The following is a 28,000-nucleotide window of genomic DNA, read 5'->3' on the forward strand; positions in this document are numbered from 1 at the left end:
GGTCGGTCGAGTCCTGTTGCTTCAAGAACCCACCTCACGCCGATCCCCTCATCATGGGCCGTGGTGGCCGAGAGCGTAAAGTCGTGTGATCCCGATGGCGGGGTCCGGGGATCGAATCCCGTCATTTCATTACATTTTTCGACGGCCTTCCTCCCAGTGCAACTCAAACCCGTCGTCCAACACGCTGCCAGACGTACAAGCGTGATAGCGTAGTGGTCAGAGTCACATTCACCTGGCCACTCCGCTGTGGGTGTCTAAAAAGCAATCCGCTTCGGCGGGTTGGCCTCGGCACTGGAGCGATGGCGTATTTGATCCATCAATCCAGACCACCCGGTGTGTGGTTGCGGGTGGTGCCTCCTTGACTTGTCGGGGAGGCGATGATAAGTCCTTTGAAGCTGGCCTAAAACGCTGTATGTTCGGTACGGGAGCGCCGGACAGTGGGGGTACCATGGGGTACACAACCAACCCTACGAAAACAAGAAGCTCCCACCAAACCTCTTCTCTGTCTGAGTCTCTCTCTGTCTCTCTGTCGTCTCACTCTACGTCCCGCCCCTCAAAGAGCTTCGTACTGGGTGCTCCCACCCAGCTGCCTGAGCTTTGGGGTCCTACTGGGTCCCCCGGCGAACGCTTAGAGTCGCTGACGGGATTAACCCCAGGTACCTGATAGCACCGGTTCCCATCCCGAACACCGAAGTAAAGCAGGAGGCCTCCCCATTAAGACTGGGGAGGGGGTGTAGAGTTCAAATTTTTTATTTTCCCTTTCAAATTTCTCGGTTAATACTCGTTTGGTTTCCTTATACGGGGTAGTATGCGGTGTCCGAGTGGTGGGGATGACTTTCGAGCAAAAGGACAGCCAGGAGAAGTGGACAAAAGGAAAAGGCCAATTGGTTTTACCAGGTAACCTACAGTGAAGACATGGCCGATATCCAGGACGTTCCAGGAACCAGGAGCCGGTTTTGCCGCGAACGGAATAAAGTGGACGATCCCAAACCAATAAACTTGTTGCTGTTGTCGTTTCGCTTTTTGCTGCTGCAAACTCAAAGCCGGCCGCGCCGCTCAGAGGAATGCCGCTGTCAAGCAGGCCGTGCTGGCTGTGCTCGCGGTCCTCCGCTGGGACGGCTCTATTTGCGAGGGGCGGGGCGGGCGGGGTGGGGAAAACCGCGTGTGTGTGTCAAACATGTCGAATGAACCGGGCGACACGATATGGGTAAACATCGTAAAGTGTTTGTGGCAGTTTGCGCAAAACACCGAGGCCAGGAAGGGGGGTGGAGGAGGCGCCGGGAGGGGTATGAGTGACCAGACCAACTCTGTTGGGGGTGAACAACAAACAACCACAAATGATAACAACATCAGCAGCGACGAGAACAACAAAAACAACGCCACGTGGGGCTTTGTGTGAGAGGGTCGGGGCGCGCGTTTAGAGGCGTGGTGCTGCCAGCACAGCCCGAGTAGGGCAGGGCAGGGCAGGTCGGGGCAGGCCGGCAGGGTGCAATGGAGCCCTGAGTGATTTGCCTCCCTTGTCGGGGCACTTCCCGTGTGAAGCGCGCGCCGCACACTCACACTCAGACACACACACGCACACACACACACACACACACACACACGTAAACGCGCGCACACCATACACGTCTTTGGAGGATGGTCTCACACTGATTTAATGGCAGTGATTTACGGCGATGTGAACCAGGGTTATTTACTTGCGACCAGTTAATTTACTTGAATGTTGAACTTAAGAAGTTGCCTCAGGCAGACCGAGATTGGCAGCCCTTTCGACACAGGTGCATCGTGGGGACACTGCGAAACGGGAACAGCAGTGACCTTTTGATGGCGCTGTTGCTGTGCGCGCGTCACGCAAAGCACCAAGCGCCGCGGCGCTGAGGAGAGAACGAATTTCGGTGAAAGACGGCATAAAAACGAACGAAGCGGAGGTCGCGCGGCGGCGTGGCGTCGCGTGGCGTGCGCAGCCGGCTCCAACTCCAGCGCAGCAACCCAGCGCAGCAACCCAGCACAGCAACCCAGCGCAGCAACCCAGCGCAGCAACCCAGCGCAGCAACAGCGCCAGGAGCCACGTCTCGGCCTCGGCCACGCCAGACGACGACGACGACGACAACAAGAAGGAAGTCGCCGTGCCCGGCTGCTGGCCCCGTTACCTACTCTGCATACAGTATTAATTAAACTGTCTCGGAATTTTTTTAATTTTCCTCAAAAGTACAGTGTTGAGGGTCTAAGCGGGGTGAAATCGTTAACAAGGAATCACAACCACAGCGGACTTGCTTCGCCTGCAGATCGGTTGCCAACACTGTTCGCATCGCTCTGTCTCTATCGCCCCAGAGAGAGACAGAGCCACTCTTTCTGAATGGCTCGATGACTTACCTGCACGATGTTCCAGTAGGGCACCACCTTGGCCACGCTCTCGCTGACGTCCTCGCAGGCCGACCCCAGCAGCAGGGTGAGCCGCGAGCGCAGCGCGTACAGCGCGTGGAAGAAGGCGTCCACCCCCGCGCCCGGGTCGCACTGCAACAACACGAAGCAGGGGCTGCAGCAGGCGGTCAGAAGCCCCAACGCGTTTTGAGCTCCAGAGTCGCTAAATGGGACACGAACCGAACGTGTGACCCCACCAATGGATTGCTCTCCGAACGAGGAATCCATTGGTGGGGTCACACGGTTGGTTCGAGTACCATTTAGCACAGTGGTTCTCAACCTTAGGGTCGCGACCCCAAGTGGGGTCGCGAAAAAATTTTAAGGGGTCGCGGCGAGGTAGCTGGGGTCGTGTTTTGGGCCGATTTTAAGCAGCCACTGCGTCTGATCCGAGGCGGGCATTTTGCTCCCTCAACGGGCAATTGGTCTTTGGACCTTCCTTTAGCATGCCTCTGTTACGGAGTGCGATTATCAGTCTTAGTTTGGGAGCAGTATTGTCTCAAAGTTGGCCAAAACGCTCAGAAATGTCTTTAAAAAATCATGTTTTGGGTCGATTTTAAGCAGCCACTGCGTCTGATCCGAGGCGGGCATTTTGCTCCCTCAACGGGCAATTGGTCTTTGGACCTTCTTTTAGCATGCCTTTGTTACGGAGTGCGATTATCAGTCTTAGTTTGGGAGCAGTATTGTCTCAAAGTTGGCCAAAACGCTCAGAAATGTCTTTAAAAAATCATGTTTTGGGTCGATTTTAAGCAGCCACTGCGTCTGATCCGAGGCGGGCATTTTGCTCCCTCAACGGGCAATTGGTCTTTGGACCTTCTTTTAGCATGCCTTTGTTACGGAGTGTGATTATCAGTCTTAGTTTGGGAGCAGTATTGTCTCAAAGTTGGCCGAAACGCTCAGAAATGTCTTTGAAAAATCGTTGTGCCTGTTTTGGTCAACTTTGAGACAATACTGCTCCCAAACTAAGACTGATAATCGCATTCCGTAACAAAGGCATGCTAAAGAAAGGTCCAAGGAACAATTGCCCGTTGAGGGAGCAAAATGCCCGCCTTGAATCAGACGCAGTGGCTGCTTAAAATCGACCCAAAACATGATTTTTTAAAGACATTTCTGAGCGTTTTGGCCAACTTTGAGACAATACTGCTCCCAAACTAAGACTGATAATCGCACTCCGTAACAGAGGCATGCTAAAGGAAGGTCCAAAGACCAATTGCCCGTTGAGGGAGCAAAATGCCCGCCTTGGATCAGACGCAGTGGCTGCTTAAAATCGACCCAAAACATGATTTTTTAAAGACATTTCTGAGCGTTTTGGCCAACTTTGAGACAATACTGCTCCCAAACTAAGACTGATAATCGCATTCCGTAACAGAGGCATGCTAAAGGAAGGTCCAAGGAACAATTGCCCGTTGAGGGAGCAAAATGCCCGTTTTGGATCAGACGCAGTGGCTGCTTAAAATCGACCCAAAACATGATTTTTTAAAGACATTTCTGAGCGTTTTGGCCAACTTTGAGACAATACTGCTCCCAAACTAAGACTGATAATCGCACTCCGTAACAGAGGCATGCTAAAGGAAGGTCCAAAGACCAATTGCCCGTTGAGGGAGCAAAATGCCCGCCTCGGATCAGACGCAGTGGCATGCTAAAGGAGGGGTCCCGTGGGGTCGCGAAACTTTTCCTGGGGGTCGCGGAAATTTTTGGCTACAAATTTGGGGTCGCGAGCCGAGAAAGGTTGAGAACCGCTGATTTAGCAACTCTGGAGCCCAAAACGCGTTGGGGGTTTTGGCCGCCTGCGCCGGTCTTCTGGCAAATCCACTGTGCCGTGAGGGTGCGCCTGCACGGCGAGGTGGCCCAGGGCCACTGGCCCTGCTCCCTGATTACTCCGGCAAAGGCGCCCTGCGAGACGAAACCACCGCGCCCGGCCACGCCGAAGCACTCCATCTATGCGGTGGGGAGCAGCGTGTACACGGAGAGACCGTTCGGGCCGCCCTCACTGCGAGTGGTTCCAGTGGCAGTGCGGCCTCCAGTTTGCCTCTTTCCCTTTCGGGGGGAAATTTGAGCGCGGCGGGCGGCTGCGCCTTGGGCTGTGCGGTGCGCGGTTCAGCCTGTACTCTGCAGACTCATTCCGAGAGTCGTTTTCGTCGCACTGTCTCTCTCGAACCTATACGGGACGCCCCATGAGTGCGAGTGACGGAGTGACAAGAACGACTCTCGGAAGCAGTCCGCTGTACAGTGTGGCGGGGAAAGCACTTGACCCATCCGCGTGGCTGCGTGGCTGCGTCGGTGGGTCGCTACCTCCCGCCGCAGAGACCCCCAATGAATGCTGATCGCCGGCAAACTCCGCGCCGCGGGCCGCGTATTGACAGAGTCGTTTCTCTTACCATTCATCACAGCCATGGCGGGGGAACCACGGAAACCGAATCCCGGTCCACATCGGGGACTCGGGTTCGACTCCCAATCACCAAACAATTATCTCGTTTTTTTGTGTGCTCGTGTTTTTCTCTTTTTTTACAGCAAAGGGCGCGCAGCCAGCGCTCATTAACGAGTGTTTGCCTTGCCTGCCAACGCGCCTCGCGCGCCTCGCCGTGCGTGATCCGACAGCCGAGCCGCGCCGCGGCACACTCGCTGTTTATATTTGGCGCGCTTTTTTAATCACGCGCTAATTCCAGCAGGTGTGCCCGGCCCCGCCCGGCCCAGCCTGCCTGCAGGCCGATTCCGAGAGTCGTTCTCGCCGCTCTGTCTCTCTCGCACTCATGGGGCGTCCCGTGCAGGTGCGAGAGAGGCAGAGCGACGAAAACGACTCTCGGAATCGGCCTGCTGCCTCCGCCGGCCTCGCCACCAATTAGCAGTGCAGGGGCAAATAGAGCAGCCAGGCAATGGCGTTGCCGTGGCGTTGGCGGCCAAACGCCTGCCTGCCAAGACCAGCTGAAGCGAGAGCTGAAGGCAGCACGCGCAGCGCGGAAGGCAGCCAAGGACGCCGGCGGCTGGCGCCGCTGCAACACCGCGAACCGCAAACAGTGCAAAGCGGGACAAACAAAAAGGGGACATTCATCCCTCGCTGCGTTCATGCGGCCTCCGAATCAGTCCGAGGAAGGAAAAACTTTCGCGGATTGGAAAGTGACCCCGCGTGATGTCCTTTGTCTCTCTTTGTCTCCGTTTCCTCTTTGTTTCTCTGGCTCACTTTTTAAACGTCTGGGGCTTTGTCATTGGCATATCGGCAACACATCTGCCATACCGCGGCGCGGTCTGTCTGTCTGTCTCTCTCTCTCTCTCCCTCACACACACACACACACAACAAGGACGGTCTTGGCAAACGGATAGTGCCTGTTCCACGCCAAGTACCGAGCAGTACGTACCGGTGCGGCATGCTCCGCTTCGCGCCACGGGGATTCTCTACGTAATTTAGTTTCGACTTGCCACCCCACTTGCCAGCAGGAATGCCCTCGGATGCCCCAGCGCACCGGCGTCAAAGCCAAAGTTAGTTAGCAATGGACAGAGATGGATCCCGCTCCCACAACATGCACGTCTCGCACGTCGCGCGACGTGCGAAGGTTCACACTCTCTCTTGTTAGCTCAGTGGTATCAGCGTCAGTAAAGTCACGACGTTTCGGGTTCGATTCTCAGCGCCGCCGCTTCCTATTCTGAAGTGCCCACGTTTTTCCACGTCCCGACCCGAAACCTGACGGCCTTGCATCGCACCCGACAAACAGCGCGCGCGGCGCCGCGACCACGACGTCGCCGTCGAAGAAGAAAAACACACATCCGGGTCCAAGTGCACCACGCGCCGCCGGACAAAACCCGACCGGGTTGTTCCCCTTTTTTCCGAGGCTTCTTTGTCATGGCCGGTGGCCCCGTCACCTGGCCCCCGGGGCCCCCGCAGCCCGGACCGGGTTATGTTTCGAGGAGGGCGGGGTGGGGGGAAGGGCGCCCCCCGGTGGAGCGCACAGCGCGCCCCTGGGCACGCTGTCGCCCCCGCCCCCCGCGGCCCCCGCGGCCCCCGCCGCCCCTGACGGCCCGCCGGGATGAAGGGTATGGGACTGAAAAGACGATAACGGAGCAGAGACTTTGTCCCGGCCGTGTAAAAGGCACGGCACCGTGAGCAGCCCCGCCGGCCCCGCCTACGCTTTGATCATGCCCGGCATGGCCCGGCAAGAGAAGGGAAGAGGACCCCGGAGGCCGGCCGGCCCGGCGCGCACAGGTGCAGCGAGGACAACGACGCCGTGCTTCGCCGTCTCCAAGAAGACCGTCGCTCTCGATGCAAAACAAAACCTAATGAACTTGAAAAGTCGTTTCTTGAGCAAGGAAACACGTCTCGTCCGACAGAGCTGATGACAGGACTCACTCGGCTCTGCTAGCTGACAGATTACAGACGTGTGGTTCCATTCCATCAGCTGGGTCCTGGGATCGACTCCCAACATCTCAAATCTTTTTTCGACTATATTATTAAACAAAAACACCACGGTTATTGACTCCAGTGACTTGAACGTGGAAGTCGGTTTCCACAGGGCTGTGGCCAAACCTCGTATAGCCCCTCGTTTTGTGACTGCATCTTTATGGTCCCATTGAACCTCCCGCATTTTACCTCATTTTTTTCTTCCGCATCGCGAACGAAACTCAAAGTATACTCTCACGTTTCCATTTTCTAGTGTCACGTGAAAAGTCGGCTCGGCGCGGTGCGCCGCTGCAGTGTAGCGGCGGCATCATGCACGGCCCATTAAAATGTCACGCCGCTGGGCGACGACGTGTGAGGACGGCCGCCGCGCCCAGCCGCCTGCAGCCTGCACTGGATTATTATATTTTTTTTCGGCGCCGGAGCACTTGACTCGCACCCCGCGCCCACACTGCCCTGTGGGCCTGCACTGCACTGCACTGCACTGCACGTGAGGCTGCACCGTAAAACGGCAGGCCGGGCAAGGCCCCCGCGCGGCTGCCCCCGTCGCCCGAATGCGACCGATAATTTGGAGGCCGTGGGGCGCCGTGGGGCGTATGCAGCAGTCTGATTCGTCGCTCTGTCTCTCTCGCACCCCTATGTGACGCCTCGTGAGTGCGAGAGAGAGCGACTCTTGGAAATGAGTCTGCTGGCGAGGTGACACAGCAGCAGCGGCCGCCGACTCGGCCGACTCGATAAAGAGAAGGCGGGGGGAGGCGGCCGATGCAAACGTGAGTCATTTGCGGGCCGTAATGGAGGCAGGAGCGCGCCGCAGACTGTCCGAGAGCCGTTTTCGTCTCTCTCGCACCTGTTGGACGCCGTATGAGTGCGAGAGAGACAGAGCGACGACAACGATTCTCGGAATCGGTCTGCTGGCCGCTGTCTCGCCCGAGGCGCTTTCCGAAACAGCGCTTTCGTCGCTCGCCCTCTCTCTCTCTCGCTCGTGGGCTTCCTGTCGGGGCGAGAGAGGGGGGGGGGAAGCGCCGTTCGGTTCGGACTCGGCCCGCTGCGGCGTACACTTGTTCGGGGCGGCGGCGTACCTATTCAGCATTCATTGCCGAAGGAGTTGCCGAGGGCCGCGGCGAACCGGCCGCGTAATACCCTCTTCCTCTCGACTGACTTTCAGGAGAGAGAGAGGGGGGGAACTCCTTGGTCCTCGGTGACGAATGGCCCGCCATCGACTGCTGCCGCCACCGCTGCGACGCGCACACACATGTTGTCGCATCCCTGCCCTACTTACTTACAACTCGCTCAGCTCCACTCTCTATTTTTATTTTTTTACCCCCGTATTTTTTTTTTGTTTATTTTTTTTTCGGCGTGTTTACCCCCGGCCGCAGACTGCTCGCAGCCATCTTGGCTGATGCCTGGGCCGCTTGAAGGGCTAAAGGCTCCCTATCGGGCTGCGATTATTCCCAGCATATTCTCTCTCTCTCTCCGCCGAATGTGAAGATATGCTTTGTTGAGCTAAAGCACGATCGGACCTTTTTTTTTGGCCATTCCTAACAAACTTTGGTCCAAAACAAAGGGGTACCTTTTGTCGTATACCCGCCTTTTCTCAACATTTCACCAAACATCCTAAACTTAGTCAAACTTTGTCCAAAGGTGAGGCTCAAAACCCTCCAAAATCGGTCGCATCGGACTGATGCCGCTTTGACAGAAAACTAACCAAGTGGCCGATAGCTAGAGTCTCGAGAGCGACGCGAAGGAGGAACGAAGGAGAGAAAAAAAAAGCAGGGGGAAAATTAAATGTAAACTCGAATTGCCTTCCGCCACGCTGAGCTTCAAAGTTGTTTTCCGCGCCGCCGTACGTTTACCAGTGCCTCGGTCGCTTGCAGCATTGTTTATTTACTTTACTAATTATTCGTCATTATTTATTCCGCCGCTTTCCGCAACAGGCTTTTCGATTCCGCGGGGGAAATAAAATGGAATAAAACGAAAATAAAACCAATAAACGACTCTTAGGTCCTCGACTACTGTCGAGAACAAAGCGCCGACAAAGTCTCCGGATTGATTCGCGAATTTGCGAGAAAAAGGCAGAAATCGCCCGAGGAGGGGGAGTTTTCAGAGTAGGGAGGGGGGGGGGGAGGCTGGGCGGTGCCAGGCCGGACTTGGAGCACCCCTTAATGCCGCTATTAATCCACCTTCTTTCCCGGCCACTCTAACAACTCGCCGGCTTCCTCGGAGGAAACCAAACATCAACGGGAAAAGGGCGGCCCGGGCCAGGGCAGCGAGGGCAGCAAGGGCAGGAGGGCAGCCGGCAGGCTGGGTCCGAGCGGTCGCTCTGTCTCTCTCGGGCTCGTGTTCCGCAATGCCGCGAGAGAGACAGAGCGAGAGGCACTGCTCGGAACCAGACTGCAGGGCCGTGCCGCGCAGTGCTGCGCTGCGGAGGACGGCCAGAAGGCTCGCGGCCAGAGACTGTGCTGGCGGAGATAGGCTCGCCAAGGTCGCCGTGTGTTTCAAAGATTTATGTTTTTTTTTTGTTTTGTTTTTTATGATTTTTTTTTTTTTTTGCTTTAACAGGCTGGCGGCGGGCTTCACCTCCGACACCGCACGGCCCACCGCACTGCTCGCCAGCGACCGCGCGCCGCGTGCGAAGCGGTGCGAAGCGTGATTCCCGGCCGCGCACATTCACAAACGGAAATTTCCAGCAGGTCGATCCACCGCGTTCGCTATCCGAATTAAAATTATTAATGACGTGGTTATCCCCTTCTTCTGCCTCGCGGTTCTTTTGACCCAGTTTCAACGCCGGGTATGGCGTGGCGGGGCGAGGTGTGGCGGGGTGTGGCGGGGCGAGGCGTGGCGGGGCGTGGCGGGACGGTGTGATGCCCTCGTCAAAAGCCTTTCAACAAATTCAGCGGAATGCCACCGCTGTGATATCACACGCTGTCCTACCGGCTTGGCCTGCCTGCAGGCTGATTCCAAACACAGGGCTCCGTCGCGCCGTCTCTCTCGCACCCCGCAGGACGCCCGCCAGCCCGCCGTGAGTCCGAGAGAGACGGAGTGGTGCGGAAGCTCTGTTTGGACCCCGCCTGCCACCATGGGGGCCCGCGCGCTTTGAATTCGCATCTTGCACTTGAGGGCGGTTCCGGTTTACGCCCTGCTCTCTGCATTCAGAGTGAGAGAGAGAGAGAGAGAGAGAGAGAGAGAGAGAGAGAGAGAGAGAGAGAGAGAGAGAGAGAGAGAGAGAGAGAGAGAGAGAGAGAGAGAGAGAGAGAGACAGGCGTCACCTTTTCAGGCTCGCGCGCCGGCGCGCCCCGCTTGTTTATGGGCCCTTACCCGTGAAACACCCACCCGACCCCAAAAGTGGCTCTCGATTTTCGGATACACACACCCAGCCAGCCGGGCCCCGGTCGCGCACTCCAGCGGGTGAAGGGTGTGACTCCGCCGCGCGCCCCGCTTGGCTCCGCTTTGAAAGGCTTCTACGCCGCCGCCTAGATTGAAGTGCAGCGTTCAAAACCGTAAAAGGCCCTACGGCGAAAAAAAGACGGTCTGCTTTTATACTCGCTGTGTTCTGGGACGGGGAGTGCGCGTGACCGAAGCGAGCCGAAGGCTTGGAGGTGCGCGGAGAAGTCCCGAGGCTTGGGTCTGCGGGGAGGGAGGGGGAATTGGAGTCTGGTGCCAACATGTTGGTCACGCGTGTCCCGCACGGTAATGCCGCACAGCTTGCACAGCCTGCACAGCCTTGCACAGCCGGCCGCCCGTTGCGTCCGTCCGTCCGTCCGTCCGTCCGTCCGTCCGTTGGTCCGTGAGTGCCACAGTGGGTCAGAAGACCGATGGCGGCGGCCAAACCTCTACACGCGTTTTGAGCTCCAGAGTCGCTAAATGGGACTCGAACTGAACGTGTGACCCCACCATTGCTCTCCGAGCGAGTAGTCCATTGGTGGGGTCACACATTCGGTTCGAGTCCTATTTAACGACTCTGGAGCTCAAAATACGTCCGGGAGTTTGACCGCCAGCCCACTGTGGGTCCGTGTGACTGTGGGTCCGGCTTGCTATGGGTGCCGCCATCCTCTCTGCGCCTTCGTGCTTTCGGCCGTCATTGTAAGCGGGGCCCTTGAACACTCCGCACGCGAGTCAACCTCCGGGACTCCGTGGCGCCAGAGCCAGAAACTTTCGAGCAGGGATAACTGTCGGATAACTGGCGCCCAGCGAAGCGAGCGAAGCGCGGAGAGCGCCTGTGGAGTTCCGGGTAGGCTGCACCAGCTCCACGCGGCGCGGGCGTGCCTGGCGGGCCTGGCGGGCCGGCCTACCCTGGACTCCACAGGCGCTACCCGCGCGGCAGCTTAGCACCACACAACCACCGGCGGCATAAAAGCGGATTCGGCGAACATCGCTGTCGTCGCGCCGCCTTTGTCCGTTCGGGGAAAATCCGTCGACCTGCTCCTTCCCCTCCGACAAGGTCATTCCGCGGACGGAGCCGACCGCGCGGGCAAGAGTGGGACGGGGACGCAGCGTGCGCCGAGCCCGGTGCCCGTTGTCCGGCCGAGCGATACCGCCGCCCGCACTCCTCGCTGTCTCTCTCGCACTCACGGAGTGTGCCGGAGGGGTGCGAGGGAGACAGAGCGAGTGGTGCGGGCAGCGCAATCACTCGACTACGTGTGCTGTGCCCCGTGCGCCGTCCCCGCCACGCGTGGGCCGCGGCGGCCCGCGTGCCACAAAGGGGCTTGCCGCAGTCAAGGGCTTTACCGGGGCAAAAAAGGGCAAGAGAGACAACAATGGGGAAAGGGCGGCAGCGTGACCGTCATTACTATTTTAAATGGAAATGAGAGAAAGTATCCGGTTTTACGAGGGCAACAGACTCCATTCCGGGGAGACACTTTTATACCCGAGGGAAAATGATCCCGCACCGCCGTTTGCGCCACACACCGCACGCACACATGTACGCAAACTCACACACGCGCACACACACACCTAGACACACACCTGCACACACAGAACACACACACACGCGCAAGCACACAAACACACACGCCGCACGCGGGCACACACACACAATAGCTCTCCCCTGACTTCTCCCCTGACTTCCCCACCTGTAGCAGCTCACAGCCGGTGCCATTCAGTAAACCGCCACGCCGCGCCACGCCACGGACCTACATAGGCGACGCCCCGCCCCGCCCCGCCCCGCCCCGCCCCGCCCCGCCCCGCCCCGCCCCGCCCGCCCCGCCGTGACCCGCGAAGCAGCAGCAGCGGCTGCAGCATGGCGGCCACATTGGCGTTGGCGGCGAGGCAGCGAGGCCACGGTAACTTGTCGCGTCTCTGCGCCTCGGGGGCATCTTCGGGCATCTTTCGGGAGGCGCGCGGCCGCGGTGGTCGCGGGCGGCTCCCTCGGGGGTCTCGCGGCTGCTATTGGAGGATGAGCTTCCCCACCGCCCCTCCCCTCCCCTCCCCTCCCCGCCTTCCCGCAGCCTCTATTTATGTCCCCTCACCTTGGCGTGCTTGGCGCTCCCGAGCTTGTTGAGTTGGACCAATGGCCTAGGCCTAGGGACCGCGTTGCCACCGCGGCCCCGGCCTGCTGCAGACTGATTCCGAGAGTCGTTCTCGTCGCTCTGTCTCTCTCGCACCCCGGTGTGCATGAGTGCGCGAGAGAAAGAGCGACGAAAAGGACTATCAGAATGAGGCTGCTCCATGAGACTCGGGCGGCTCTCGCGGTCGGACTGGCTGGCTGGCTGCCTGGCTGGCTCCGAGGCTGTTTCAATCCGCCTCCTCGGAGGCTCGGCGTATCCTGGACCGCGGCGGCTAGGCGCTGCAAATTCAAATGACAGCGCAATCCGAGGCGCCCGCCATGGCCGCCACCTTCCAGTGGCCTTACTGGATTTGGCCCGCGGCCCGCCGCCGCGCTAGTCGTCATTATTCTTTGGCTCGCCGCGGCCCTTGCCGTGGCCCCTGCCATGGCCCGCCCTCCGTCTTTCGGAAATCCGCGGGGCAGCCCCGCCCCGCCCAGGGTGCCCTGCAGACTCATTCCGAGAGTCGTTCTCGTCGCTCTGTCTCTCTCGCACCTACACGGGACGCCCCAAGAGTGCGAGAGAGACAGAGGCTCTCGGAATCAGTCCACTGCCCGGTCGCGGTAGCCTGCGCGGGTCCCGCCTGGGATCCTCGCTAAATTACTCCCACTTCTTTGATGGGATGGAAGAGCCGGAAAGGCGGTGGCCAGGTAAGGCGCGCTACCCTTGCAGAAAGTTAATTCATGAGAGAGAGAGAGAGAGAGAGAGAGAGAGAGAGAGAGAGAGAGAGAGAGAGAGAGAGAGAGAGAGAGAGAAAGAGAGAGACAGGATAAACAGGAGGACACGCAGCAACGCGAGCTTGTAACTGACTAAGGACTTCGGGGGCTGTGATGATAGGGTTGCGAGGGCCAAGCGAAGGTTAGGTCGTCACCAGAGACACCGTGCATCTTTCGGCCCCCAGTCTCTGAAACAATGAGCGGTAAAACACACCAACCTCCTCTACTTCCTCTCGAGACTCCGCATCGGGGATTTTCTTCTTACTCCGCTTTTTTTTCCGGGGGCAGGTAGGTAGGTGCTTTCATTTTTATTTTCTGAACACAGCCCCCTCTCCGGGCTGACTCCCATGCCCAGCCAGTCCAGTCGCGCAAAGAAAGCGGCCTTTCGCCCCCCCCCCCGCCCCCCTTCCCCCCTTTCCCGCTTTCCCCGCTTTTCCCTGCACTCAGCAGGTCCACTTTGAAGAGAAAGCCTTTTCTTTTGGAAAAGCGCGCGCGTATATTCCACGTGGAGCAGGACAGACACGCATTATTCACGTTTCTCGCTGCGTTATGTTTTCGTTTTTGCCGTGTTTTTTGCGCACGCGCCACTGGAAGTCCAAGGCCGTCATGTGCAGGGAGGGGGACGGCGTGCTGCTGAACCGCACGACCGCTTTTGATTGACCACCACTTTTTTTTTCGTCCCGTATCTTTGTTATTGTTTTTTGTTATCTTTTGTTATTGTTTTTTGTTGTTTGTTTTTATCACTGGTGAGGTTCGCCGCACCAGCCAACCTAGTCGGGCTCGTTACACTGTGGGTCACTGTCACAGTGGTGGCCCAGTGAAAGGGCCAGCGGGGCGTCTAGGTGCATTGCTGAAACGCACGCCTTATATTATAAAATTGTGCAAATACATTTAGTGGTGTGAAGAAAGCCATTCGTATCGCCACACTCTCTTTCCGGGGACGTGTCACATCACGTTCCTGGAACGAGAGTGCACGTTCCTGAGTCCAAATTTTGGGCCACACAGTGTGTTAACGTGCCCAGAGTCATGTTTCACTACACTGCCCACAGCTGTGGGTGACAGCGGCACGAGCGTAGCGCCTCGGCAGCTTCCAGCGTCCCCGGCGTTGTCCGCCACGTCACGCGCGACGCGCCGGGGCAGAGGGAGCAGCGTCGCGTCGCGTCGCGTCGCGGCCACCCGACTATTTCCTGTCCATTTGCAAGGAAATCAAGTCATTTCACAGTCCGCACCGCCACGCAGAGCATGGCAAAGCGAGCCGGAGGCAGCGGCGGCAAAAACGGCACCAGTGGGGCCAAGGACATTAGCTGGCGTTCCGTGAGAGAGATTTGCTTGGTGAGCGGCTCCGCGGCCCCGCGGCTCCGCTTCATGTTGTTGTTGTTGTTGACGACGGTAATGCTGTTGTTGTTGTTGCTGCTGCCATGCCGCAGCTAGTTAGACTTCGGCGCGCTGCTGGATGGACCCGCGCGCCACTCCGCCCTTTTGGCCAGGGCCGCTTATTTGATAACGAAATGAGGCCAGGAGTGGGGGAGGGCCGGAGAGGCCGGCGGGGTGATGCACACACCACACGTGAGGAAGGGAAAGTTACTGCCTCATTCTATTAGCCCCTGATGGTGCAGCCCCGGAGAGCGTGGCGGCGTGGCAGGCGGGCACCTTGTTCCTGGGGCCACGGCGTGGCACGGCGTGGCACGGCGTGGCACGGCGCGGGGGTAGCTGGCTGCCCTTGCTGGCTGCCCTGGCTGGCCGGCGGCCGGCTGCCTGGCCCGGGCACCGCCGGCACCGTATAGTGGATTCGTGAATAAACCACCGGACCGGCGCCGCCAGGGAGGCGCCCGGGCCGCCCCGAGCAGGCCGTAGCCTGACCGTGGCCTGGCCATAGCCAACATGCAGCACCCTTTCTGCCCTGCGTCCCGGAAAAATAAAAGTCAAACAAAATAAATGCGGGCGCGGCCAGGGCCGGGAAATTGGAGCGTCAATACAATTTGGCGATAGGGCGATAGGTCTATTCCGCGGCGGGGCGCGGTGGGGTGGGGCGGGGCGGGACGGAGCGGGGCGGGACGGAGCGGGGCGGGTATGGACTACGTTGCCGCCGTCTCCGTGGCCCGGAGATCTCGGGAAATCTCGACTCGATCGTCAGCAGCAGAGAGGAAAAAAGTTTTGCCGGGTTTTATGCGTGCATCGCCCGCATGCTCCGGGCCCAATATCCCGATGCCGTGCCCTGCCCTGCCCCAGGCCTGCATCTTCTCCTCGCTGCCACACTGCCCTGCCCCAGGCCTGCATCTTCTCCTCGCTGCCACACTCTCACACGCCGTCCTCCCTCGTCCTCCCCTGCAGCTGCAGCCCGCCTTGCCGGCCGTGCCAAAGATGACGCTCTTAGCGTCAGTGTCCCACTCTTCTAATCAAAACGTCGGACAGGGAAAGTCACAACCTCTCCAGGTTGTTATTCCCCATTCCTCTACGTCGTTTCCCCTGCATCGTTTCTCCTACCTTCGCCAACAATGTTTTGCCCGGGAGGTTTTTTCTTGTCAACGTCGTTTCCCCCCCCCCCCCACGTTGTTCCCCCCACGCCGTTCCTCCCGTTTCGTTTCCCGCGCCGTTTCGCTCACGTTCGCCAACGTTGTTTTGCGCGCTGTTCTGCCCGCGTCGTTTCCCCCACGTCGTTTCCGCCAAGTCGATTCCCCACGTCGTTCCCTGCACGCCACGCCACGCGCCCTGCTGAACGGCCGCCTCAGCGGGAAAAAGAATGCTTCCTATTCATCTTGCGCCGTGCCTCGCCGTGCCTCGCCGTGCCCCGCCGTGCTTGGCGAATTCGTTCCGGATTAGACGCCACGTGGGGCTGGGGCGGGCGGGGGCAGGCAGGGGGTTGAAGGGGGAAGCCTCAGCCTGAGCGCCCAGCCCGCGGAGCAGTGGAGCAGTGGAGCAGTGGGGCGGCAGGCGATGCAGGGCGACTTTCTGGTGTTGCTCCTTCGATCCGGCGAACCTGATGCGCCAGCCAGTTTCACTGCCACCACCTCCAACCCCTGCCTGCCAGGCCCTGCCCCCTTCCCCTTCCAAGACCACCGAAAGAGCCGCCACCGTCGTAATATCAACGCAAGTTTTGCTTCTTGTCAATGAAACACGACGGAATAACGCGATGACAAAGTTTTTGCTGGAGTAATATTGTAATCCTCCGGATTTGCGTAAAGGCGCATTGAATGCAAAGTAGGAGAGACGGCGGCAGGGTTGTGGAGCGGGCGGTGAGGGCACCGTGTACAGGGGCCGTGTCAAAAAGTCCTCCTCACCGGTCCGCGTAGACTCCTCCCCCTCCCCCTTTCCCTCCTTCCGCGGCTCGGAACGAAGCGGCCGGGGTTCCGTTAATCCCAAATCCGCCATTAAGAGCTTTCCTTGATTGCAAAGCGGCGCCGATTTTCATTCTGCATTATGAATTACGGAGGGGCCGTCGGAGCTCCGCTGGCGAGGATGGAGGGGGAGGGGAGGGGGGGGGCGTACGTTACCTCGCAGTGCGGCGGGCGCGCGCTCCACAAACGCAGTACATCGGTGTATTTCTTTTTTCTTTCTTTTCTGTGATTTATTTTTTCGAGCGCCGATATCCATGGCAGTGCGCTCTTTTGTTTCGAGCATCTCGTCCGCCCCGATGGCGGCACAGACGCATTAACGACAATCGAATCCCCCGAGCGCCGTTCTCAGCCGGTAAACCCTCGGCGGGGGAGGGAGGGGGGCGTCGATGAGGGCCGAGGAGCGCAGCCAGCGACTCGGTGATGCCTTGTCGACGCCAGAAGGGCCCCCCGCCGACCTACGGCAACGCCAGCCCCGGTGCTGCCCCCCCCCCTGCATCGCCCCTGGCAGCACCGCCACTGTCTGCCGCCCTCCCTCCTTTCCTTTTCCGCCCGCTGAATGTAAGAGACTGAATGAATGGCAAATGAGGGCTTCGCCTGCTTCGCTGCTTCGCCGATGCAGCGCGGCGCCCCGCACGTTGGCGGCTCGCGAACTGGCGACTCATCAAAAAAGTGGAAAACGCAGCCTGTCCCCGAACGTGCCCGAACGCCCGTCCGTTCGTCCTTCCCGGCTGCCACCGTCACGGCCGTCAAGCCGAATGAAACGTCGCGGACATCATTTGCCTGGCCGCGCTGACGGGGCTGGCGGGGCTGGCGGGGCTGGCGGGGCTGGCGGGGCTGGCGGGAACCCAAATAGCGGCGACGCGCACGTCCAGGTGGAATCATTCGTGCGGGAAATTACGCGAAAAGGGGAAGGAAAAAAAACGGGGACCTGCTGTGGGACGAACCGCAAAAACCGGGGAGGGGACCCATGATAATTCGCGCTGACGAGGAACACGGAGACACGGGCCGACGCGCGGCGCGGGCGCGCAAAAACTCTTGGCGATGACGGCCGTCCGACCGAACCGGACCGACGGCCTAGACGGCCTGCTCCGGGTGTCGCGTGCTGACACTGTGCCAGCACGGACACGCACACGGCACGCGGCCGGCGAACCGTCTCGCCGCAAGTGGGCTCGGAGAACGAACTGCCGGACGGTCCAACACCGATGTGTCTTGGACCAGGCTGGCCCGGACGCGCCGCGCCTCGAGGCCGTGCGTGTGTTTCACTCGCAGGGCACGAAGCACAGCACTAACAGCAGTTTGAGCTCTCCCCCGTGGCCCCTCCGGGTCCCTCGGGGCCTCCTTGACGTCCTCTGCGTCCTCGGCGTCCACGGCGTGCTGGGCGTCCTCGGCGTCCTCGACGTCCTCGACGTCCTCGGCGTCCTCCTCGGCTAACCAAACCGTCCGCCGCTTCATATGGACATTATCCTTCCCAAGGTAAGCAGAACGTGTGTGCGCGACGTCCCCCTCCCCCAGCGTCCCCCGCTGGCGGGGGAAAAGGATGGAATTGGCTACGGCACCAGTTGCTCTGCCGCGAGGGAGCGCGACGCGGTCCGGCACGTTGAAAAGCGTAATCCAGCTTAAAACACACTCGGGGCGCCTTTGTGTCTGTCGTTCCGTCATTACGAAGACCCCCGCACCCTTTTCTCTCTCTCTCTCTCTCTCTCCCTCTCTCTCCAGCCACGCCTCGCGAGAAAGAGGGTAAGTTTAATGAAAGGCGTTTTCTCGCAGGCCAGAAACAACATTAATATGACGAGGGTGAGACGGCAGGCTGCAATATTATGCGCCGGCGATATGCACGCGTACTGCCGTGAGCAGCAACGCCGCTTCGTGCGAGTGTGTGAGAGGGAGAGAGGGGGGGGGGGTGTCTGTCTGTGTGGGAGAGGAGGGGGGGGTGCTCGAGGATGGTCCAAACTTTCCCCGTACTCTATTTTGCGTCCATTTGCAGTGCATAAGTCCCCCGTGGTCGCGGTTCGCCGTGTTGACCCACGGATCTGCACGCAGTGCTGCGCAGTGCTGCGCTGCTGTGAGCGGAGCGCGGAGCGCCCGGCGGGTAGGCCGCCCCTCGCCCGGCGGGACACGCGTGTGCGGCGTGCGGCCTACCCTCGGCTTGACAGGCGCTCTGCTCTACGGTCCTGCACTAGCGGTGAAATGGGAGAGTGAAAACCGTTTGCCACATGGTGCAGGTGTTACAAAGAAATGATGTCGCAGGCGACTAACACCAAAATAAGTACTTGGTGTAAATGAAGGAAATAGCTTGCATGTGCTCCGAATACTTGGCAAGGAATGCACCGCGTGGTCCTCTGGGTGCACTTGCTTGGCCGACAGCCGAGCTGGCAGCCGATCCGGCAGCGCAAACTGAAAGTGTTCCAAGTGGTGCTGCTCCAGCGCGGCCGCCACGCAATGCAGGATGCTCGCCTTGCTGGCAGGGTGCAGGCCCAGGGCCCAGGGGGCAGGGGGCGGTGCGCCGCGGTGCGCGGTGAGTGAGGGTTAGTGCCGGTTAGGGCTGTCCGTGTGAGTGGGGCCGGGCAGGCCGGGCAGGCAGGCTGGCAGCGTGGCAGGGGAGCCATTTCCCATTGAGAACGGTTCGTGGTCGAAATGACAGCAAAGTGGGGCCCGGCCTCGGGCCCGGCCCCGCACCCGCACGACCGCCAAGCCGCCACCGCCTCGGCCAGCGCGGCTTAACGAATCCAGGGCCAGCTAGCGGACTGTCTCCGAGAGCCGTTTTCGTCGCCGTGTCCCTCTCGCCATGAGACTAGGGGTAATGGACTCGCAACGGAGCTGGCCGGAATCTCTGCTTTGCTAATTGTAGTTCACTATTTCTCCGACTAAATATGCGAGTTTTGAGATGGCTCGGGCATTTTTGGAAAGAAGACATCTTAAAGTATGCCCTAAATTCAAAAAAAATCCAATTTTCCACCAGGGCTTGAACAGTACCATCTTGGCAGATACTCAAATGCGCAGGGCGACGGCCATGGTCCGGCGACGCAGGGGGGCGCCTCTTCAACTCGCGCTAGAAGCTTCCAGTGGTGCATGTCGGCAAGTGGTGCACCTTGATATGTCGACTAAGCATGTCCCATCACTTTTGCGGCATCGGGAAGCTTCTATCGCCGGTTAAAGATGCGTCCCCGCGTCGCCCTGTACATGGCGTCGCCTGCGCATTTGAGTAGCGCACGGTAGGCTGTTCCTGTTCGAGGCCTGGTGGGCAAATTGAAACTTTTTTGGTTAGGGCATACTTTAAATGTGTCTCCGAATGGCCCGGGCCATCTCAAACCGCACATTGTCACCGCTGAGCGCGTTAACAATGCAGAGATTCCGGCCAGCTCCGTTGCGAGTCCATTACCCCTAGTCTCATGCTCTCGCACTCACGGGGCGTGCCTTGTAGGTGCGAGAGAGACAGCGATGAAAACGACTCTCGGAATCAGTCTGCAGGCGACGGAACGAACGGAATAGGCGGCCGAGGCGAAGCGCCAAGCTTTGCTTAATCGTCACTGTCCCCGTTCGGCACGGTGTCGGGGTGGGCCAGGCCTGGGCAGGGCGGGGCGGGGCGGGGCGTGGCGGGGCGGCGGGCTTGCAACGGAGCGTGACAGAGTGTACCGGGGCGAGACGGGCGGGGAACGCCAAGGTGTGATTCCTGGCCAAAGCACACCATCCCCAGTTGTAACACGCCGCGCGCTCGCCCCGCCCCGCTGCGCCGTGCGTGGCGGCGTGGCCGTGTGGCTGGCAGGAGGAAGACCATCAGGAGGACGACACGCGTCACCAGCAAGACGAAGCATGGCATTACGGAGCGAGAAGAGCTCACCACACCGCCTTGGCTATCTCCCCCCGGTAAATACGTTCAATTTTCCACTGACAAAATGCTGTGCAGTCATACCACTCAGATATTTCCCAGTACTGGTACGATACTAAAGTATCATAATAAAGAGATTCATTCGTATTATGAAGAAAGTCGTCATGAGTTTCTGATGATCTTCCTGCGTGCGTTAATAAAGTGGCTGTGTTGTCATAATACGAAGATTTTTGTTCGTATGTCGAATAAAAACGAGGAAACACGGGAGCATGGGAGCGAAGGGCTGCACGGTCCGGTTTTCCGCTTTGGCCCTTTTGCCGGCGCTCCCTCGCCCTGGGCGTGCCTCGGCGTGCCCTGCTGCCCTGGACCGGCGAGCGCACGCCCACACTCCAGTGGCCCCGCCATACCCGAACAGCCTCTCGTCGCCCTGCCCCCCTTGCACCCCCGGGCCGCCGCGGGCGTGCGAGAGAGACAGAGCGACGGGACGCCGTCCGGACCGGAACGAGCCTGCAGGCGACGGCCGACGCGCTCATATTGGCCGTGATCGATTGAAGGCCGGGGCTGATCCACCGTTAAGGGGCTAACGAGGTCGCGGGGCGCTGAGCCGCGCTGAGCACATCAAGCCGCACCTGCTGGAGTCTGCTGGAGCCCGCTACACTGCGAGGCAGTCGCGGAGCCGGGCTCGGTGCGGGCAGCGCTAACTCTTGCAAAAATTAAAATGCGAGGCAGCCGGTACTACGCTAGGTTGAGGCGAGGCCAAGTAAGTTCCCAAGTGAAATCTCTCTGCGTTGTCCAACTCCTTCGCGCCGCTCCGCTGCCGCCGCTGCCTCCAGTCCCCTCGCCCGCCTTGCCTCGCTGCCTTCCCTGTTGTGCCGCGGGGCGGCGCGGGCCTCCTCGTCCGGGACGCGGCTCATTGCAATCTGATCGCCTGATCGGCTGCTCGTAATGAGCCCCTCCCCCTCCCCGCCACCCCGCGCGTCGCCGGGCCGGGCTAGGCCGGGCTGGGTAGCCGAGGCCCTGGCAGCCCTGGCAGCCCTGGCCGAGGCCGCGGCCCTCCAAAGAGATAAGGGGAACGTGCTGAGAGGTGCGCGCGGCTCCGGCGAGATGGCGGCCCCCCGCGGGGCCAGGCCGGTAATAGTAATTAAATTGGAGCGCCGACGCACACGTGAGCAGGCAGGCAGGTAGCCAGCCAGGCGGCCAGGCAGCCAGCCAGCCAGCCGGGCCATCGAGCCGAACGGTGCCAGGACTGGCAAGGCGGCGCGCTGCGGCGCCAGGATGGGATGGCGACGACGACTTCCCTAACTGCTGGAGTCAGACAGCGGCGGCGCGGCGGCGGTGCGGCGGCGGCGTTCACCGTCATGCCAATCTCTGGCAACTTTACGGAGGAGGGCGGGGCGGGGCGGGCATGTGTGCGGTGCGCGGGGCGGGGCGGGGCGGGGCGGGGCGGGGCCGCCGCGCCATCTGCCCGGCCTGCCTGGCCACCGCACCTGTCTCGCTGCTGTAAGAGAATTCAATTTGTGGCGCTGCAGGGAGGTAAAAGCTTGCCGGAGTTAAGAGGAATGCAGAGGAGAGACCGCGCGGCGGGCTGTGGGGGTGGCGTAGTGTAGCGTAGTGTAGCGTAGTGGGGCCCCGCTGGGGGCTGTGAGCGCGCTGTGAGCTGCGAGGCAAGCCGACGACAGGGATAAAGATTACCCACCACTAATCCACGGCCTGCAGCCCTGCCCCGCCGCCCTGCCCTGCGGCCCGCCAACCCGCCGTGCCAGCGCCAGCCTGCCCGCAGACTCAAAGTCGTTCTCGTCGCTCTGTCTCTCTCGCACTCATGGGCCGTCCGGTGTAGGTGCGAGAGAGACGGAGCGACGAAACGGACTCGGCCCCTGCGCCGCCACTGGCAGCCGGCGAGAATCTTGATTCGCCGAGACGTGCGTGCCACGTGCTCGGGACGCCAACGAGCGCTGCGACGGAACGCCAAAGAGCGAGCTCGGCTTGCGCCTCGGCAGCCGCGCGCACAGAGAGCTGAGTTTCCAGTTTCAATCTGTGAGTTCGATTCTCCGCCACGAGCAGTTCTATTTTCTGTGTTTTTCTCTTTCTTTTTGCTTACCGACATGCAACCAACACAGAGAAACCGTTGCACTGAGCGGCAGGAAAGAACTCCGCGGGGACTGCGGGGACCGAGATGACGCCAAGCTTGACCACGGCCATGGCACGGCCATGGAGAGTCCACGGCGGGTGCATGACGCGAGGACGCGCGAGGACCACTCAATCATACTCCGTTGAGTTTGCCCGCGGAACCGTGGCAGAGAAGCAAGGGGGAGGGGGTTGAGGGAGAGCAACTTTTGGAAAAGCGGACAGATAAGAAAGGAGCGAGCTTCCTCCTTTAGATGAGTCTGCTACGCTGCTAAGGCCCGGCACGGCACGGCCCGGCACGGCCAGGGAGGCCCGGGGCCTCATTCATGAAAATGAATCCCAGGCCGGGCCTGTCTGTCTGCCTGTCTGCCTGTCCGTCCGCCCGCCTGTCCGCCCATGCGGACGAGAGACACACTGGCGAAGTCTGTTTGATGAAGTAAGAGCGAACCGTGTCGCGTGTATTCCTTTTGTGACTGCGCGTGACTGTGTGAGTGTGACTAGTAGTGAAATGAATATTCACACACAAAATCCCCGCCATGATGAGATCGACATTGTCTCCCCTCCGTGTGTTTGTACTGTCTGCGGACTGATTCCGAGAGTCGTTTTCGTCGCGGTGTCTCTCTCGCACATATGGGATGTTCGTATGGGCGCGAGAGAGACAACGACTCTCGGAATCAGTCCGCTGGCTGGCGGTCGCGACGCCGAGCGCGCTCCGTGCTTGCTGAAGGGTAAACGGCCAAACTGTGCCATAAAACCAAAGGGGGATATCTCTTATGGGTGCGCGTGGCCCGTCTGCGCAGCGCACCGGCAGCAGAGGTGCCAACATCTAAACCGAAAAGTGAGAGCCGACCCAGCGTGGTCCGCCAAGATGCTGCGCTGGACCGCTGTTCTCATGTGAGATCGGTAGCGCAGTGGTTAGCGTAGCCGCTAACGGCTCGGGGGATGCGGGTTCGACACCCACCCGGGCAGACCGCTTTTACCGCAATTTCTGTTCTCTACGTTGGTACCACTGCCTTGGGGGCGCTGACGTCACGATTAGGAGGCCGTCTTTCGTAGCATGGAGTTATACCCCTTTGCATAAAACGAATCGGGTGGTTTAATCGGGTTGTCCTCCTCCGACTGGCCGCACCGCGGGGCTTACAGTGTACAGCCATCGGACAGCGATGACGATGTGGTCCGAGCGTCTCGCCGCGAAGGCGCGCATGGGATGCAAAGCAACGCGAAGGGACTCCTCGTTTCGAATTTGGCGCGAAAACGGGAGTGCTCCATTGGCTCCATTGCCAGCGTCCAGGCATGATACTACGTAGTGTGCCGGTCCAGGCGGGCAGGCGGGCAGGCGGGCAGGCGGGCAGGCGAAGGCGGGCCCGACTCGAGTCCGAGTGGAGCGGACCAAAGTAGGCAGCCGGTCACAATACCGTGAAAAAGCGCCTTTGATCGGCGGAGGGAACACGAGGCCTATGAGGGGCGGGAGGGCCCCGGCCGTCGAAGAGAGAGAGAGAGAGAGAGGGAGGGAGGGGAAAAGTATTGGAACAGCGCGCGGTTATTTACCTCGCGATGCTGCACGCACTCCCTCTGCCTCAGTGTTTGCGAGGCGACCGCGGGGGCGGAAAAAGTCGGCCCGCCCAACAGAGTAACAACAACAACAACAAAAATAGCGACAACACACCAAAAAGGTTTTTCCAGCTGTAGTACCTCCCACTCGGTGGGGCGGGCTGCTGTCCCCGCTCCTGTCCTGCTGCAAAACATGCTGCTTCGCCACGCCCCGCGTTTTCGGTCACCCTTTGCGACAAGGCGTGTGCACGCCGAAGGTCGTAATATCCGCGTTCGCCTTATTGACAGCACTGATATTTGCTTCGGCGCGGCGGCGACACGCCCCCCACCCCTCCCCTCCCCTCCCCTCCCCTCCCCTCCGCCGTGCCGTCCGTTTCCAATCTCGCCGCGGAATGAGACAGAAATGAAGCGCCTCCCCGCCGCGCCGCCGCAGCAGACTGACTCCGAGAGTCGTTTTCGTCGCTCTGTCTCTCTCGCACTCATGGGGCGTCCCGTGTAGGTGCGAGAGAGGCAGAGCGGCGGAAACGACTCTCGGCATCAGTCCGCAGACCGCCAGACCGCCACCTAGTTCGGCGGCAAGGCGGCATAACAACCAGCAGGCAACAACGGCCAGACAGCATTTTTCCTTCGAGATGAATCTGCGAGGGGAAATCGCCGCCCGTTTCGCGGTTCGCTGCTCTGTCCCTCTCGCACTTATCGCATTGTGCCTACGCCTGAAGCGCGCCGGTGCCGATAAGCCCCCTGCTCTTCCAGATCCAAATGTGGGAGGGAATTCCGAAGGCACGCCACTGGCAGAGCGAATGCAGCGGAACGCTTCACCTTAGTTTTAACAGTGTGCAGAGCCATCCCAGCCATCCGCAAGACCAACCAGTTAGGCAAGGCCCAGGAACGGCATTGAAGGCTCCCCTCCCACCCCACCCCGCCCACCGCACTGACCTTATCAAGCGGCGTTCCACTACACAACATGTAAACAGAAAAAAAGGAAAACAAAGGGACACTCTTTACCGGGGCTTGAACCCGGGGACTTTGAATTGCGGTGCGGGACGCGTGGCCACTAACCCAGCCGTTCTGGAGCGCTCACGGCTCAGCGTGGCTCAGAGTGGCTCAGCAGAGACCCGGACATTATTTTGAACTTTCAAGACTCGGGCCGCCTAATCACTCAGCAAGCCAAAGGAGGCCGACGGCAGGCCGACGGGGACGAGGGAGTGGCCCGGGCGGAGGGAACGCAGCGGCCCAGCGGCCTCACGCCGAACAGCGTGAGCAGCGCCCCGTCTCTCTGTCCCTCTCGCACCCCTGCGGGGCGCCCCGTGGATGCGAGAGAGACAGAGCGTTCGGAATGAGCCTAGGGCAGCCAGGGCCCTGACTGGCTAAAGAGATCCACGCGGGCTAAGTCCGGGTAAGCCGACCTAAATAGGGGGTTGGCCAGCCCGGCCCAGCGCGGCCCAGCGCGGCCCACCGCACCGTGACGACAAATGGCAGAGCCTGGGCCTGCCAGTGCCCTCCGTGCAGGCCGTGGCCGTGACCAAGCACGCCGTGGCCAAGCACGCTGCCACCGCGGTGCGCGCGCGCACGTGCGTCCGGCGGCACTGCTTCATGTCCTTCGGAATAGAGCCGAGCCGGCTGCCAGCTGTCCCTCGCCACGCGATGCCACGCGCGGTAGGGACGGTGGTTCGAATCCCCTCACCAGCTACCGCCACACGTGCGGATCGGTCAACTAACAAGCCTTCATGGCCACGTGCGCGCGTGCACCGCTTTCCGATTTGCAGGTCCGCGGTTCGACTCTGCGCACTCCCCTCCTTTTTGCTTCTCAAAGCATCAATGTAAAAAATTCACGCGTTGCACGCTGAAAACCTCCATCTCTCGAGCCGCTGCAGGTACAGAGGGACCCAAACAGCACCGATGATGATAATGGATTCGCGAAATCGGTCAAAAGGGGCTTTGCGTCCCGACCGTGGCCTTTTGTTATTGTTTACGTTTTTTTAGTTAGTTTTGCCCTGTTGTGCTTTTTACAGTTTTAGCGGAGCCACGGCTCAGCCACTGCGGACCCATCTGCATCCACTCCGAGCCGTCCATCAGAGGAGGGCCGGCAGGCCGGCAGAGCGGCAAAGTGCATGGGCAAGCACGGGCAGCGATCCCTCTCCCTCCAACGCGCCGCTCTGCCTCTGTCTTTGTCTCAACCGGATCGAAAACGGGAAGCGTCCTCCCCGCGGCCTTCCCTCGTCCCCTTTCACTAACCCCGTCCCGGTGACTTACCGAACCGCGTGCGACGACGGCGTCGCCCCGCCGCCGCCGCCACCCTCGCCCTGGCCGACATCACTTAGTGCCATCATGTGGTGCGGCCAACATCTTGATCCCTTTCCCCAGGGCCATTACTTTCCCCGGGCACATCCCCGGCCCCTCCCTCGAGGCCGTGGGGCCGTCCTCTCCCCGGGCGGTGGGGCCTCGGCCTCGGCCGCCCCACCAGCAGGGAGGCCGCCGCCGTGGTTGCTGCACGCGGTGCTCAAGGCCTGCCTGCACGCTCCGAGAGTCGCTTTCGCCGCTCTGTCTCGCTCGCACTCATGAGGGGTTCCGAATAGGGGCGAGAGAGACAGCGCGGCGGAAGCGACTTTCGCGGGATCAGTCTGCTGGCGCCTGGCGGCCTGGCGGCGGGCCGGGCCAGTTAGGATCAGTCTCCCCGCTTCATATCTCGGCCGGGCCCTGGGCGGCCCTGGGCGGCCCTTGGCCCCACCGAATCCTTGCTGCTGCTTGCTCCAATTTCATTACGACCAATCCCTCCCGGAGCGAAGGGCGGCGCCTTGGTTGCGAGAGAGGAGGGGGGGGGAGGGGACGCACTCCCCGAACTACTCTTCACTAATGCACACGGCGCGGTTAATTACGGAGACAGTGTAGCGGTGTAATCCGTCCGCCACGTGCCGCGCGGGCACACCGCGAGCACACCGTAAGCCGCGCCTTGTTCATTACAGAGGCGGCCCGCTTAATCAGTCCGGACTGCTGGCCGATTAGACCGTTGGCCGTTATTGCCCGCGAACCGCAATCAGACTGAAGGGGGAGTCACACTCGGGGCGGACGAGCGAACGACGCGCGTCGCGTGCGTAAGAAATTGTCACCGCTCAGACTAGCCTCACGCGCGGACGAGGTTCCGCGAGTCGCCGCGAGATGGCGCTGCGCGCGCCGAGCCGCCGCACGCTCGCGGTGGCGACCTAGGTTAGCGTAGTACACTGATTCCCACCAGGGTTCCACTGCCGTTTGTGTGTCGCGAACAGAGCCGCGGCCGATTACCGCAGGTGAGTTTCATGGAAACCGCTAATAGCTACGGGAGGAGCTTGCTGAGACGCGGCCTACCGCAACGCCACTCGAGCTGACCCTGCCCTGCGGCCGCGGCGCCCCAGCGAGCCAAGCGGCCCGAGGGCGCGTCGCCCCTCCTGCCCCCTCTCCCCGAGCCCCGCGCCAGCAGCGGGGCGGAGGCGCCCGCCGCCACTCAAGTTGAGGCGGGGGATGGCCGTCGAGGCCCGTGGAGCCGGATTGGCTGGATCGGGTTAACGTAGCGCTGCGCAGCGCGTCTCCAGCCTCCCGGCCGCCCCGTCCAGGCCCTGTCGCAAGCCAATTATGGCCCTTCACTTTGGCCCAATAAAAACCAGGGCCAATGGGCCGTGCGGCCGCCTTCACGTCGCGCTGGCTGCCTGCTGGACTGCCTGCCTGGCTGCCAGCCCGTCTGGCCGCCAGACGGCTTCATCCTTGTCCCCGAGGCCGCTGCGCGCTGCGCACGCATGTCGCCCGGGTGGCCTACCCTGCCCGCCACAGGCGCTCCGGCGGCGTCGCGGTCGCCGAACTTGCTTACCTTGGTGTCGTTGTAGATGAGCTGCAGCGTGTAGCCCTTGATGAGGCCGAGCTGGTTGATCCTGTTCACGGCCATCTTGGCGGCGGCCAGCTCGCTGCGGCCGTGCGGCCGGTCCACGCCGTGCATGGTGAGCTCGAAGAGCCCCAGGATGGTGACGCGGTTGTCGTAGGTCTCGCGGCGCGGCCCGCGCACCACCGCCGACGCCTGCGGCCGCGCCTCCTGCCCCACCTGCACGAGTGGAGGACAGTTGCAGTGCCGCCACATT

The 28,000-nt window shown here is 60.7% G+C and overlaps 1 protein-coding gene across 1 annotated transcript; it reads right to left on the reverse strand.

The window, feature by feature from the left end:
* Positions 1-2,167: 2,167 nt before the first annotated feature.
* Positions 2,168-27,999, reverse strand: LOC117646285. The gene is made up of 3 exons (XM_034387128.1): positions 27,736-27,999; positions 2,374-2,514; positions 2,168-2,224 (listed from the first exon to the last, which is right to left on the reverse strand). The coding sequence occupies exons 1-3, from the start codon at positions 27,997-27,999 to the stop codon at positions 2,168-2,170; spliced, it is 462 nt and encodes a 153-aa protein (XP_034243019.1).
* Between the last annotated feature and the right edge of the window lies 1 nt (position 28,000).

This window comes from Thrips palmi, unplaced genomic scaffold (assembly GCF_012932325.1).
Source record: "Thrips palmi isolate BJ-2018 unplaced genomic scaffold, TpBJ-2018v1 HiC_scaffold_19, whole genome shotgun sequence".
NCBI classification, from domain to species: Eukaryota; Metazoa; Arthropoda; class Insecta; order Thysanoptera; family Thripidae; genus Thrips; species Thrips palmi.

Excerpts from the sequence above, each read along its gene's own strand:
- LOC117646285 (XM_034387128.1), bottom strand. The coding sequence starts at position 27,999 with ATGTGGCGGCACTGCAACTGTCCTCCACTCGTGCAGGTGGGGCAGGAG. Across the intron at positions 2,515-27,735 it reads TCATCTACAACGACACCAAG|TGCGACCCGGGCGCGGGGGT; the intron begins GTAAGCAAGTTC and ends GTGTTGTTGCAG. Across the intron at positions 2,225-2,373 it reads CCTACTGGAACATCGTGCAG|ACCCTCAACACTGTACTTTT; the intron begins GTAAGTCATCGA and ends CACCCCGCTTAG.